The following is a 14117-nucleotide window of genomic DNA, read 5'->3' on the forward strand; positions in this document are numbered from 1 at the left end:
ATACTATGAAAACCCGAGAAACCCGAAAAAATCCGAATAACCCGAAAAACCCGAGAAAAATTAATATCGAAAAACCCGACTTTATTGGTTTGGTTTGGTTTATAGATTTAATAACTCGACACAAATGGTTTGGTTTGGTTTATAAAAAATCCGAACCAACCCGGTCCATGTACACCCCTAGTCACAACTATTTATATACATCAAGAATTTCATTGCATTAAATATCTTTCCAAATATAATATTGGAAAGTGATTTTTTTCATCATAGTGAAAATAGGAAACACAATCAATTTTATGCTTGATGTACATTTTGCATACCAATAGATTGTATAAGTCAAAATGTCAAGTCAAATTAAATCGATTAATAAAATCAAATTGACCAAAAAAATCTACTTGTGATTTGATTGATTTGATGTTAAAAAAAATTAACCACTCTTGATTTGATTTGGTATAAAAAAGAAAAAGTCAAATTGAGCCTAAATCAAACATATATATATATTTTTATTTTTTTTTATGTATAAAACAATTACCTACATTTTCTAATCTACTTTGTCGATATATCTTAAATTAGTTTATAGTTTTTCAATGTTTAAATATATTATTTCAAATTTGGATTTGTAAAAATTTGTAATTATTTATTTTTTTCAGTTTGATTGCAATTTAATCTTATAAATTTGACATTGAACGTTGATATTTCAATGAAAGTATTTTGTACTCAATGTGAATTTTAAGTCTCTTCGGAGATTCCTAACCATTTAACGTTTTAAGTTCTAGTCTATCACGCAGGTAGTGAATTTGATCTCCTTTTTTAATCACTGCATAATTATAATAAAACTGCAAAAATCAAAAAAAAAATCAGCTTTATATTGATTTGATTTGGTTTAAATCGATGTAAATTTTTTTTAGTGAAAAATCAAACCAAATCAAATCAACTTACTCCCTAATATCTTAAATTAGTCTATAATTTTCAATATTTAGATATATTATTTTAAATTTGAATTTGTAAATATTTCATTTTGCATTTTGTTTGATTGCAACCTTTAATCTAATAAATTTAACATTTTGAACATTGATATTTCAATGAAAGTATTTTGTAGCCATGTAAATTTGTAAGACTTTTCGAAGATTTCAAATCGTTAAATGTTTTAAATTCTAGCCTATCACACAGGTAAGTGAAAATAAAATTGTTCTCATTTTTAATCACTACATAATTATAAGAAAACATAAAAAATTAAATAATTAAAAAATCAGTTTTGTATTAATTTAATTTAGTTTAAGCTGACAAAATTAATTTAATTATTTTTTAGTGAAAAATTAAATCAAACCAAACCGACGTACACCCCTAAATTCAAATCAATGATATTTAGACTAATTTTAAGTTAAATTATTAAATAACATGAAATCGAGACTTTAAGTTAAATGATTAAATAAAATGAAATCTAGACTTTTAAATTAAATCTGTAAATGAAATGAAATCTAGACCTTTAAAGTAAAACAGTAAATAAATTAAAATTTAGACTTTTAAGTTAAATCAGTAAACATTTTATTATATTTATAAAATTTATCGAATTGGAGTGAGCAAATATGGATATATTTTAGAGGAACACAAATTAAATATCAAAAAGTTATAAATTTTATAGTTATGTGTTTGGGTATTTATTCTTGATTATAGCAATACAATAAAATTGTCAATATGGACAAATATTTTGATTTGATATGAAACTTCAACATGTGTTGTGTCACACCCGAGAGGGTATTTTAGGCGTGGTCATCACTCGAAGATCATTGCTGGCTCTAAGAGAATCATTTGGTCCGATCACACATTTAATCACTCAGCGGAAGATTCAAAATGAATTTAAAAGACATTCAAGTGGGCTAACTAAATCAACATTTCGAGAAGAATATTGTATTCAAAATAAATCTCAAGTCAACTACATATCATAAGGATAATTTTGAAACTCAAAACATCTATTCGACACTATCATCTATTTATCTATGAGGCCTCTATCAGTATCAAGAAGGTGCCAATGACAAGCTTATGGCTACCCCAAAGAAAATACTCAAAATAAAAGATAATAATTCAAGAGTGCCTCCAGATGCAAGGAGGACTCATCAAAAGCTAAGAGTAGAAATGATCTTCAACGATGCACATGTTGAGGATCTCTAATACCTGTATCTGCATCATGAAACGATGCAGGCTAAATGACGTCATTACATGAAATGTACGAGTATGTAATATAGCTGAAAGAAAACTTACTCAAAGATATTCAACTCAACTCAAGGGACTCAATTCTGAAAATAACTCAACTCAATAAAGGTGCAAGTTTAAAAATATGCAATGACTTTCAATCGACTCAATCATAGTTTTTCAAATCGACTCAATTATATGCAATCTCAATCAAATCAAATCATTCATTTTGTATTATTATTAAAGAATTTCTCTAACCGACAACCATCACCATATGAGCGAGTGATGTACAACGAAGCGGTGTCGTTGCCCTACCCGTCCAATACTTTGCTAGGGTAAGGGACGAATCACTATCATTTGATCCACAATTAATCAAAGTCCATCATTTTGGGATTTAAGAGGTTTAACCCTCCATCCTACGCTGGCTACGTAGTTTATGAAATTTGAGTTATTTATCCTCTTACCCAAATTGGTGTTCAATACTACTCTCAAAATATATGATGCTCATATCTATCAGGTAAAATATTCAAATCATTTTATCTGATCTCATTGGACCCTTTTCAAAACTCAATCTCATCTCAAATCATCATGCTTTTTTATTCAAAAATATGCTTTCAAACTCAATCAGATCTCCTCAAAACTCTATCTCAAACAATCACTTATACTCAAAATACTCATGTTTAAATAATAATAATTTTAGAGACTTCTCAGACTCAACTCATATGAAAGCTCAAACTCATGTAAAATCAATGTTCATGCTCAAATCATCAAGTTCTTTTAGTAAAATATGCTTTCAAGATCATTCACATCTCGTCAAAATTCTTTCTCAATTTCAATCAATCATGCTCGATTCTCATACTCATTTAGACTCAATAAAATACATATATATAATATTAGTTCAAATCACTCTCTTCATCAACGTATAAAAGCATTATCTTTACTCAAAAATATATATGTAAAAAGTCATAATTATCAAATCAATTAGGGTTCACGGAAAAGTAGCCATGAACAACAATTCCAAATAAGTGAGAGATAGATAATAATAATCTCAATACATAATTATACAGAACTCAATAGAAGAAGAATTAACTCTTTCGAAATTCAAGAAATTGGGTTAGACTTAACTCATTCTCAACCATCGATAGAATTAGATGTAGGGCACGTGGATGAACTCAATCCAACGTTGTGGTTAGTCTTACATACCTTAAAAGCTCCACAAATCTTGGTGAAAGATCTTAACTTGAAGAAGAACAATCAAGAGACCCTTTCTTGAAATTCTTGGATTTATTTTCGTGGAAACCCTATGGTTAGGATTTAAGATTTATCTTAGAGATTCATGAATATATGAAGAAATTTGGGTTGGAAGGCTAGAAATCTATGAAGAAGAACTTACCTTGATGAAGAACCTTGAAAGAGAACTCTAACTTGATGTTTTCTTGAAAATTCTTGAGCGTTAATGTTTAAGAGTGAATGAAAGGGTTTTTAATGAGGAAATACTGATTTCTACACGTTTAGGGATATCAAAATAACTCTCAAAGGTTTATAGGATAAAAATACAATTAAAATAATAAAAAAAGCGTCGTTCGACTTAGGCAGTGGAGTCCGCGTCCTCTCCGCATTGCGGAGCCATCGCGAACTTCTGTCAGGATGGAGCGTCTCTAGTAAAATAGTCATAACTTTTTACTCCAAACTCCAAATGAAGCAAACTTAGCGGCGTTGGAAAGAGGACATGTAGATATTTACTTTGATAGGTGATGATCCACCTAACTCTTAATATTCTGAGAGATATGATTGTTTGAAGTTGACCTTTACATGGACTCATACGAAAACTTAGCCAATAGAAGTTCTTTGGACTTGGCTTGGTATTGGAGACCCCTTATGACCCTAAACCATATCTAATACACTTTAAATACTTAGGAATTGATCCTAATTCATATATACAATTAGAATTCATCGAGTTCGAGTCTATATGCATATGAAAAATGGTTTGAGTCTTGACGAAAAATTTTGGGGTGTTACATGTTGTTAAATTTTATTGAAGCAAATGGGTATCTACTAGAGCACTAACCCTAAAAAAAAAAAAAAGAATTCCTTCATAATTTACTACGACAGAACAAATAACTACTTACTCATCTTTAGTGATTTATTAAATTCATCCTTTAAAAATTACATTCGTCAATAATGTACGCTATACCTTCAAAATATACAATCCACATTTTAATTTAAGAAGAATAGTTGAATGATATTGTTATTGTATATCGCACAATAATCTATACTTGTCGAGTATTTTGCAAGTATTTTTTCCTAAATAGGTAAAGAATTTAATATTTTTAAAATAGGTATCTTTAGCTTATTTTCTTACACTGTTTGAGCACACTGCATATATGTTCTTCTTTTTTGTTCTCCGAAAAGAAATAGTATCTTGTATATATCTTTATATATGTTTCGAATGTCGTATTTATTAGTGGAATACTTTTTATCCCCGTGGTTATTTGATCGAGTGTATTAGAATAGTATTGAATAAAGTATTAAGGTGTATTAGTAATGATAATTAGTTATGCTGAGATTATTTATTATTCATTATTTGATTTGACACATTAATAATAATTTTGTCTTTAATTATGTTTATCATGTATTAGTTATCCTTGTATTGCTAATACTATAATTAGCTATATATTAATTTCTATCAAATAAAAAATTAAATAATATCATAACTAATACATGTATTAAATTTTCTAATACATTTTACAAAATGATCTTTAGGAGTTTGGTTGGGTTATTATAATGTCAAAATCAGTGGCAACTGGCAAGTCAGTGCTCAACTCAAAATAGAGATAGATAGAAGAGCAAATGAAATTTGTCACAATTCATATTATAATAATATAATATCCACATCTCTTAAAGTTATATCCCACTTTTTAGTTTTCTATCTTACACTTTTTAACTTACATCTTTTGACTTGTTCATCTATTTTTTTTTAAAAAGGATAGAGATGCATCTCGACCATTGTAGTGCTAGTTGACTACAATATGTACAATTCTAGAAGAAAGATATATAACAAACTTGCAATCCAAATGATTGGTTCTATGTAAGTTATCGAGATAGAGTTTTGGCCACTTTTGATATTTTAACGCAACTATCATCATATATATAAAGAGGCACACAAAGCATCATTACATCTATATCTGCGATGGAGGGTCCTCTCAACAAGATTGGAGTCTAAAGTTAAATTTTATAGAGAAATATTAATTTTTTTCTAGTTAACAAATATAAATTGAATAGCAATAACATACTCAGTGTAATTCTATCTATGAGGTCTAAAGATGGTAGCATGCACGCGGACCTTATAAAGTAAATATGTAAACAATGTAATTTTTTCAATAAAAAAGTATAATATAAAGTTAGAATAATAAATCTAACTCAAGAATTTGCGAAGTTGAAATAATGATATTGAAATAGTATTGCGATGAATTTGATAAGTTGATATAATGATGTTGAAATAGTGTTGAGTTGTTGTCGTGCTTGAAATTGGAAGAAGACACCAAAAAAATAAACTTGGTTTTTTTATAAACAGACAATAATAGATTTTGCATAATGCAGAAGGTTTGATCATTTGGAAGACTTTAGAATATTCAATAACAAGATAATAGAAAAAGTGAAAGGGGATTGAAAAATGTAAATATAGAAATAGTAATGTGGGTTCATGTTAATCGTCAAAATATAAATGAGACATTACAATAGATAGTCACGTAAGAAAGCATGCTACAATTATCCAAAACTTATTCCATTTTTCACTTATTACAACGATCCCCTCATTAAATAATTAGGTAAAAAGTTATTATATTTTTAATCTAAAAGTTTCTTTTCAAATTTAACTGTACATGAGATTTTTCTAACAATATATGTATTAAAAATCCTTAGAAAAAAGTGGGGGGTCCAAAAAAATTAGAGCTCAAGCAATTAATTTAATGACCTTATAATCAAGACGGTCGATGACATAATTATTAGAAAAACCATTGGCTCATGAACAAGAATCGCAAATCTTAATTAATCGAATTAGTAAATTTCGAACAGTAGAGCACTCATGACTTCTCCCAAACGTAAGTTGGTTTAGTTGTGGAAAAAAGAAAAGGAGAAAAATGCATGTGGGAGAAAGTGCACATGGAAGGTTTCTAACTTTGAGGCAAGTGATCATATTTTAATTAATTCCACCAAATTGGGAATATTTTTCATCTCTTAATTAATATATCCTTAATTTATAGTAAACCTTATAATTTTAGTATCCTAGGACTATTGGAATCCAATGCAAGGAAGTTATAACTATAGTCTATATATCATCATTATCATTATTGTTAACCCTAATAAATTGTTTCTATTGCTATTATTAAAAAAAATAAAAAAATCTATACATACCAGACCTAAAATTAGGTCATCTAACTGATTTTAATTATTACTATCATAAGTTACTTCGACCCCCCCCCCCCCTCCTCCCTCCCTTTCAAAACTAAAGAGTTGAGATCTACTGGTACAAGAGGTACACTTTAATTAGTACCATATTAGTTAATGGAGAAATTTTCAATCATCAATCCATAATGAAGAAATAATTTTTTATTCTTGAAAAAAAAATTGGAAAAAAAAAAGTGGTTGACTAAAGAAAAGAGATTTGAGTTAGTGGGGAATTAGGGATAAGGGTCTTTAAAATAAATGAAAAAGTTTTTTCTCATGTTTTTACACTTTATGGAGTAATAATAAAGTTAAAAGTTTATAATGGAGATACATATGTATTTGGTTAAAGGGAATTCGTAGTAACTTTTGATTATGATTAATCAAAAGATATTCAACTTTTGGATCAAGTGCTCCCAATTGATTGACTTCTCTAACGTGAAAACTTTAACCTTTATGCTATAATGATAAGTAGAAATCAAGCACAATATGTATTACGTATTTTAAAAATATCCACTACGAAAATTTTGCTATTATTTTTTTCACTCAAAAAATATCCAGTAGCTATTTACACAAATATTTTAATTGAATCGATGTGAAATAAATTATATAATTGTTTCATATGGAAAAATCTGAAAACTTTCCACTATGTTGAGAATCTATTTTTCACTCTGTATTCATTCAGTGAGCTGATTCGGTGGAAAGTAAATGGAAAAATCATGTTATATATCATAAATTTTGCACTAATTTGCGATGGAAAATACCTTTGTTTATCAAATAAAAAGTTAGTACTTCCTCACGTCTCAATTTATGTGATATTTTTGTTTCTTGAGAGTTGATTTGACTAGCTTTTAAAGCTAAATTGAATTAGATCAACTCAATATTTTAAAATTAAAAATTAAATATTTAAAAATTATATAAAAAAATATTATAAGTTGCAATTCTTTTTATATTAATATAATAAAAAATATATATTTTAAAATATTAATTTATGGTTATATAATTTGAATTTCGAAAAATGAAATATGCTACATAAATTTGAGACAGGTGGAATACATTCTAGCTCACAATTCAAATTCTGGTTATTGTTTCTTGTTTGGTTTAATTTGCTTTTTAAAAAAAATTATGACTATCATAAGGACATTATTTTTGTAAGAATTGAGTTTATGGAGTAGTTTTAATTGTGATGATTACGGAATTAATGTGTTGTCAATATCTTGACTACTTAAGGAAAAAAGAAAACTATAAATGGAAAAATAACTTATCTTTCATTTTATCAATATTGTAGCATTATTAAATTATTAATTAATTAAATGTCTGGTCAATTATTTGTATGATGAAAAGTGCTTGTCACCAAATTCAGATTATAAGATATTTTGTATATCTTTTTGGGTCAAAATTTACTTCAGAAAGTTCAATATTAGTTAGGTTGTAACTTGTATAGGGGTGAACAAATTAATACATATTTTTTCAACAAAAAAAAATAGCCCTTTCTCTATGGAAAGCCAAGTCAAATAAACAAGGATTTAATTTGCTAATTAGTTGGAGAAAAAGGGAAATATAGTATGACAGAATAACAATTATAATATTTTTATGGTTAATTGATTTTTAAGCCTAGCCAATTAGTTGTGATAAAAGTTTAGTCGTAGCAAAATCAATGATCTTCTTAATTAAGATCGATTTATCTTAAAATGGCCAAGGAATGTGAATTTAATTGTTCAGTTTGGTAATAAAAAGTTCATTAATTATTATAAAATAAAAAAATAGTCATATTAGTATATTTTAATTTGTATTGACTCTAAGAAATTCAATTACAATTTCCTTTTTTTGGACATTAAATAGTCAACACGTTTATAGAATTTGCAACATGTATCTGGAAGAATTTAAATGCCTTCATACGAAAAAAATATCATGCAACCATTAATAAATAATTTTTTTTCCAAAATACCCATAAATGATTTTCAGAAAAATTAAAAATTAAAACTAGTTGTCAAAGAAACTTGTAATCTTGAAAAAACGTTATTAATCAACCAAAAAGTTCTTTGAGGTGGACCAAGTTTTCTTAACATTTTTTGATGACGTTTGAAATTTTCAAATATATTAATTATCAAAGTACTAGTCCCGTCTTTGTCTTAAAATAAACAGGAGACTTTAAAGCAATAAAAATGTTTAAAATTTGACCTTAATAGTCAAACAAATAGAACATATATGAATTCGCTTATTCTTACATACTATTCAAATTTGTATACATTAATTTGTGGGTCTTTTTCACCAAATTGTTTCAATTTTCCCCTTTGAATACTTTCTGAAAAAACTTATTTTACTATTTTTAATAAAGTTGAAAATCATGAAGTTACTAAATGTTTTTTTTTTTATTATTTTGTTTCCCATATGATGATCGTAACGTTGAACGTGTTGCATATACACCAATTAATTATCACAGTACCATGATGTTAACCATTAAACACTCTGGATAAATATCTATCATGTTTTACCATTTTAAAAAATGTTTAAGTTTTAATTTATGTGGGGTATATTTAGTTTAATGAATTGACTTGAGAAAAAAAAAGGAATAAAAGAGAGAATAATAATTTGGAAGATACCATTAAAATAAAGAGGCAATAATTATTGAGTGTGCCAGCCTATTCTTGCATAGACAAATTTTTTGGCTAGTGCCCATATGCCTAAGGAATCTCTTTAAACTTAAGAATTGGTCCAATTTCAGAAAATTCAATACTGATGTGTAACAATTTAATTTAAGATTCCTTCTGAAAGTGTGAAATCCAACCTCATCATTGCTGTACAAAGAAAGAGGGAGAAAAGGCAAGAACAAAATATTCTTTCCTTTTTTAAAAAAAAGAAAATATTGAAATAACTACACTGTCATTTTAAGAAAGTTGAAATTAACTATACTTCACTTGCTCCATTTAAGCCTATTTTGACAAATATTACAAAATTTTAGTTTCGTTCACTAGAAGTTCTCTATATGTTGTAAGACTCCTAAGTAAACATACTAACATGACAAAAATTATATAATTGGTATCACTTAATATAATTTTACAGCTATATACTTTAGAGATCAACGTAGAACATGACCAGACCATCTCAAGTTACCTTCTCTTATTTATTTATTTTCACTATGGTCAACCAAACATATAGTGGACAGAATTTTATTGAAGTACTTATCCCTTCTGGACCATGTATGAGAAAGGCCAGATTGTGAGTAGATTTTAGTTGGATGAGACATGATGAGGAGTGGGACATGAGCAATAATTTCACATTTGAAAAACCAAACTTGTATCATTGACATGGGACATTATTAAAATATAGGATGCAATATGCAAATGCAAGAATTCTCAATAAAAGCTCTCATTGGCCAGCAAATAACTGACATACTAAAATAAAATAAAGTTTAAAAAGAGAAAAAAAGGTCAGTTCATCACTTGCTTGTTGCATCTATCATTAAGTCAGGTCAGCTCTTTCCAGAAAATAATGCAACTTCAAGTGACCCTTCAACTTAAAATAAAGGCACCAATGAGAACAGACAAATAGATGCACTTCTTTGGCAATTTTAAGGTAAAAGGATAATGTTATTATTGTACATACAACTCAAAAATTTGAACCAGAGTCATGTACATTTCAAGAAAGGATGGATATATATATCCCACTTGGAGAAACCCCCTAAAGCCTCAATAATTACATTGTCTCATAATTTGCCTGTCACAGCTCACTATCATTCATATTTTCTTCTTTTTTTCTATTCAAGAATAGTATATAGGCAAACCCCACAAGTAGAAATGGGAGGGGAAATTTAACAACGGAAAGAGAAAAAGGGTAAATGGGATGGCCTCATTAACTAACCTCATAGATAACAAGACAATTTTACAGCCTCTACTATTGTATGAAACACTTTAAAGAAACAAGAAAAATCGAGTTTCTCACAACAGCTATATATCAACAGCATCAACTGGTAAGGACGTTGTTCGGTGAAGTGAGTTTGGAAGCAATGTTCTGGTGAAGAAACTCTTTGCAGTACTAACCATGTCCCTGACATTCGGGGAACCTTTGATCGCCTCACATTTTCGGGCCCTTTGGGATACCGAAATGGGGCAGCTAAGTCCATTTGATTCTGAACTAATGGTCTTACCACAATCAGAAGACTTTAGTAGAGTTTCAAGACATGAAGTCCTATTCTTTGTCTTCTTTTTCCGCTTAGACGAACCTGTAGGAGGCTTTGAAGCTCTAGGTGGAAGTCCCAAGTGTTGATCTTTTAGCTCCCTCAATTTTATCTGGTAGTTTGCTTTGAGCCATCTCATTTCCTGCTCAATCAAGTGCTCATACTCAGAAATTTCGTATGGCGCAGGAATTTCACCTAAAGAACGGGGATTTGATAAAGATCTGCCTAAACTTTTTACACCTGATGTAAGCTCACTCTTTGGTCCAGCCTCTTTCTGACCTTCTGTTGAAGGGTCGTGATACAATTTCTCACCTTCTTCAAGGGAGTGACTCTCCTCGGATCCCACTGAACTGCATTCAAAGCTTTCATGCCGATCCCAAATCTCTGTGTGATGGAAACCATTCATTTTAAACAAGTTGTAATGGACACCATTAATATGGCTTGATGATGCTGGTTCATCAGAATAAGTCGAAATAATAGGCCGAGGACTGTTAGATTGATACGTAACCTCTTCAAACCGACCATGTGTAGCAGCACATCCATTGCATTCTTCAAGCTGCATATTCTGAGCAGCTGGATTTTTAGATAAGAAATTCATGAACGAACCAATAGAGGAATTGTTGGACGAACAGTTGTGACAGAAACTAGAATTTGCAAAGCGAGGGGTTTCTTCTATTCCTGGCCCTGGCTTCCAGTCGGGTTCTAATTTGGAAATCTCACCATCAATCATATCGGCAATTTTTGTAACATCTTGATCAGTTATATCCAATTCGGATACCATTTCAGTTGCAACGGTTAATGCTGTATCATATTCAACATCAAATGGGAAATAGATATTCCTGATACGGCCTGCAAAGAAACGAACCCCGAGCCCAATTTTCAGCTCATGATAAGCATAAACAATCAGTTCAAGAAAATAAATTATTGCTGCTTACCTTCTTTGTCTGCAATTCTGAGTCTTAAAAAGATGCTACCATCTTCTCTTCTCTTCCCTTTAATAGTTATATCCAAATCTGCGGAATGTTCGTCATGTTCATCATCGTTATACTCGAACAGTTCAATTCCAGTTTGCTCATATTCATTTGGATCAGATGCACATTCATTTATATCATCAAAACCGTAATCATTGTAGGCGCCATTACCAAAAGATTTTCCTTCATAATCTAGTCCAAGAACATGCTTCCGTAGCAGAGGGTTCATATAATCTAGTTCTCTCCTAGAATCTGTATGTCTTAAATCTGATTCATTATCATCAATCTGGAGAAAAGGGTCATCCAGAAGTTCTCTTGCTGAGAGCCTTAGAGACACGGTGGCCAAGCATTTTTCAACGAATTGACGTATCTCAGGATCCTTCACTTGGTACAACGAGTCTGGTTTTTTCCCCTAAACAATTGACCAAATCAATTGGGATAACCACAACAGAAATGGAAAGACAATGGAAGTACAAAAGATAAGTACTTACAGACATCACTTTCTTGTAGATCTGAGCAGGATGGGTGCACTCACTATATGGGTAGTCAAAAGTAACCATTTCTAATATGCACATCCCAAAAGAATATATGTCAACTAGTTCATTGTATTCCTCCTCGTACACTTCCGGTGCCATGAACTCAGGCGTTCCTGATCATTACAAACCGATAAACATTTGAGCAAACCATTTTCCAAGATGTGGCACAAACACTCACAAGTTGATCATATACATTTCACACATCAAGAAAAAAAAGAACAGGAGCATAAAAACATTCCTCACAGCAGTAGACAAAAGTTAGTAAAATATACCAACACAATGAGCAGCGTGCGATTTTCGCAGAATAGCAGCGAGGCCAAGATCTCCAATTTTCACTTCTCCTTGGTTTCCATTAATAAAGATGTTATCACACTTAAGATCTCTATGGATAACAGGGGGATCATGGCTATGAAGATAGAGAAGCCCATTCAAGATCTGTCTGCACCAGCGCTTTACTGCTCTAATATTGACTCTTTTGTGTTTCAGCCTATACCTACCAAACCCCATAAACAAAAAAGCAAGGATTTGAGGGTGGTGATGGAGGAGGAGATCCAGATTTAGAAATAGTAAGAAATCAAATGCCAACAAAGTGATTAACAAAAGGAACAGAAAATTAACAACTCACTGTCTAAGAGTTCCAGAAGTGAACATTTCAGTGACAAAATTGATATTCCTATTAGCAGGATCCACCCAAGAAGTATAAAATGTCATGATATTTTTGTGCTTCAAAGTCTTGAGTAAATGAATTTCACAGTAGAGCCTCTCAAGATCTTCAGGACTTTGTAAGAAATCATAAAGCTTTACTTGGTTCCAAGCAACTTCAATCCCTTCATATTCATCAAATGCTCTATAACTGCACAATCATTACATACAAACCAATCAAATCAGAATGATCCACCAATAAAAGTTCCATCCTTTATCCAAAAAACTTAGGGGCCAAAAAAACCCAAATCTTTAAACACCCTATTTCTATAACACCCACAGTAAAGTTGCAACATTTGAACCATATATCAAAATGGATGTCTACTAGATCTAACAAATACCCATTTTTACAAGGAAAAAATAGAGATGAGTTTTGATTCATACACAGTCTTTGAAGCTCCTTTACCAAGAATTTCATTGTACTGCATCAAAAAAACAAGAAAAGAACAAAACATCAAGCTCAAAACTTCAATAGAGTTAATAAAGCTGACTGTTTGGGGGGGGGGGGGAGGGAGGGGTCTAGGAGAGAGACATACTCTGCCATATCTACCAGTTGGATCAACTTCAACAAATTCAGAAACCTCTGGTTCTGTAAGTGTAAGACCATTCATTCTTTTTTCCCCAAAATTTATCTATTTAGCTTACAAAGATTGTATCTTTTTTGTTCATTCACAAGAAACAGGTCAGTTGAAACTAGAAAAAGTTAAGCTACTCTTCTCTTGTATTGTTTTGGAAACTTTTCTTGAAAGAGAGATATGAAGGGGAAAAAAATGTATATGGGAAAGTGAGTTTATTGAAGTTTTCACAACCCAAACCACATTTCTTGAAGGTATACACGATAAAAGTGAGTCTACACAAAATTAAGGGGAAAAAGAATGTGGGGTTGGAGAGAAGGGGGTGGGGTAGGGAAATGTGTGTAATGTGTATCTCTTGCTTCTTATTAATTGAAAAAATCAATAAAACTGTATCAAAAAAGCAAGCCAGCTAAAAAAAGAGATGACAAAAGAACCAGAAAAGTGGAAAATAGAAAAAAAATAAAAATAAAGAGGTCATATGGTCAAAGATTTGATTAAGTGATGAAATGATAATTATTTTCACTTT

General features: G+C 30.3%; 1 protein-coding gene across 1 annotated transcript; it reads right to left on the minus strand.

Moving 5' to 3' along the window:
- Positions 1–10165: 10165 nt before the first annotated feature.
- On the minus strand, positions 10166–13839 carry LOC129886296 (probable serine/threonine-protein kinase WNK9). Its single transcript, XM_055960931.1, has 7 exons — positions 13553–13839; positions 13401–13438; positions 12940–13167; positions 12587–12807; positions 12270–12427; positions 11743–12190; positions 10166–11656 (listed from the first exon to the last, which is right to left on the minus strand). Exons 1-7 carry the CDS (start codon positions 13625–13627, stop codon positions 10578–10580), a joined length of 2247 nt encoding a protein of 748 aa, XP_055816906.1. The 5' UTR covers positions 13628–13839; the 3' UTR covers positions 10166–10577.
- Positions 13840–14117: the final 278 nt, after the last annotated feature.

Source organism: Solanum dulcamara, chromosome 4, assembly GCF_947179165.1.
Source record: "Solanum dulcamara chromosome 4, daSolDulc1.2, whole genome shotgun sequence".
In the NCBI taxonomy this organism is placed as follows: domain Eukaryota; kingdom Viridiplantae; phylum Streptophyta; class Magnoliopsida; order Solanales; family Solanaceae; genus Solanum; species Solanum dulcamara.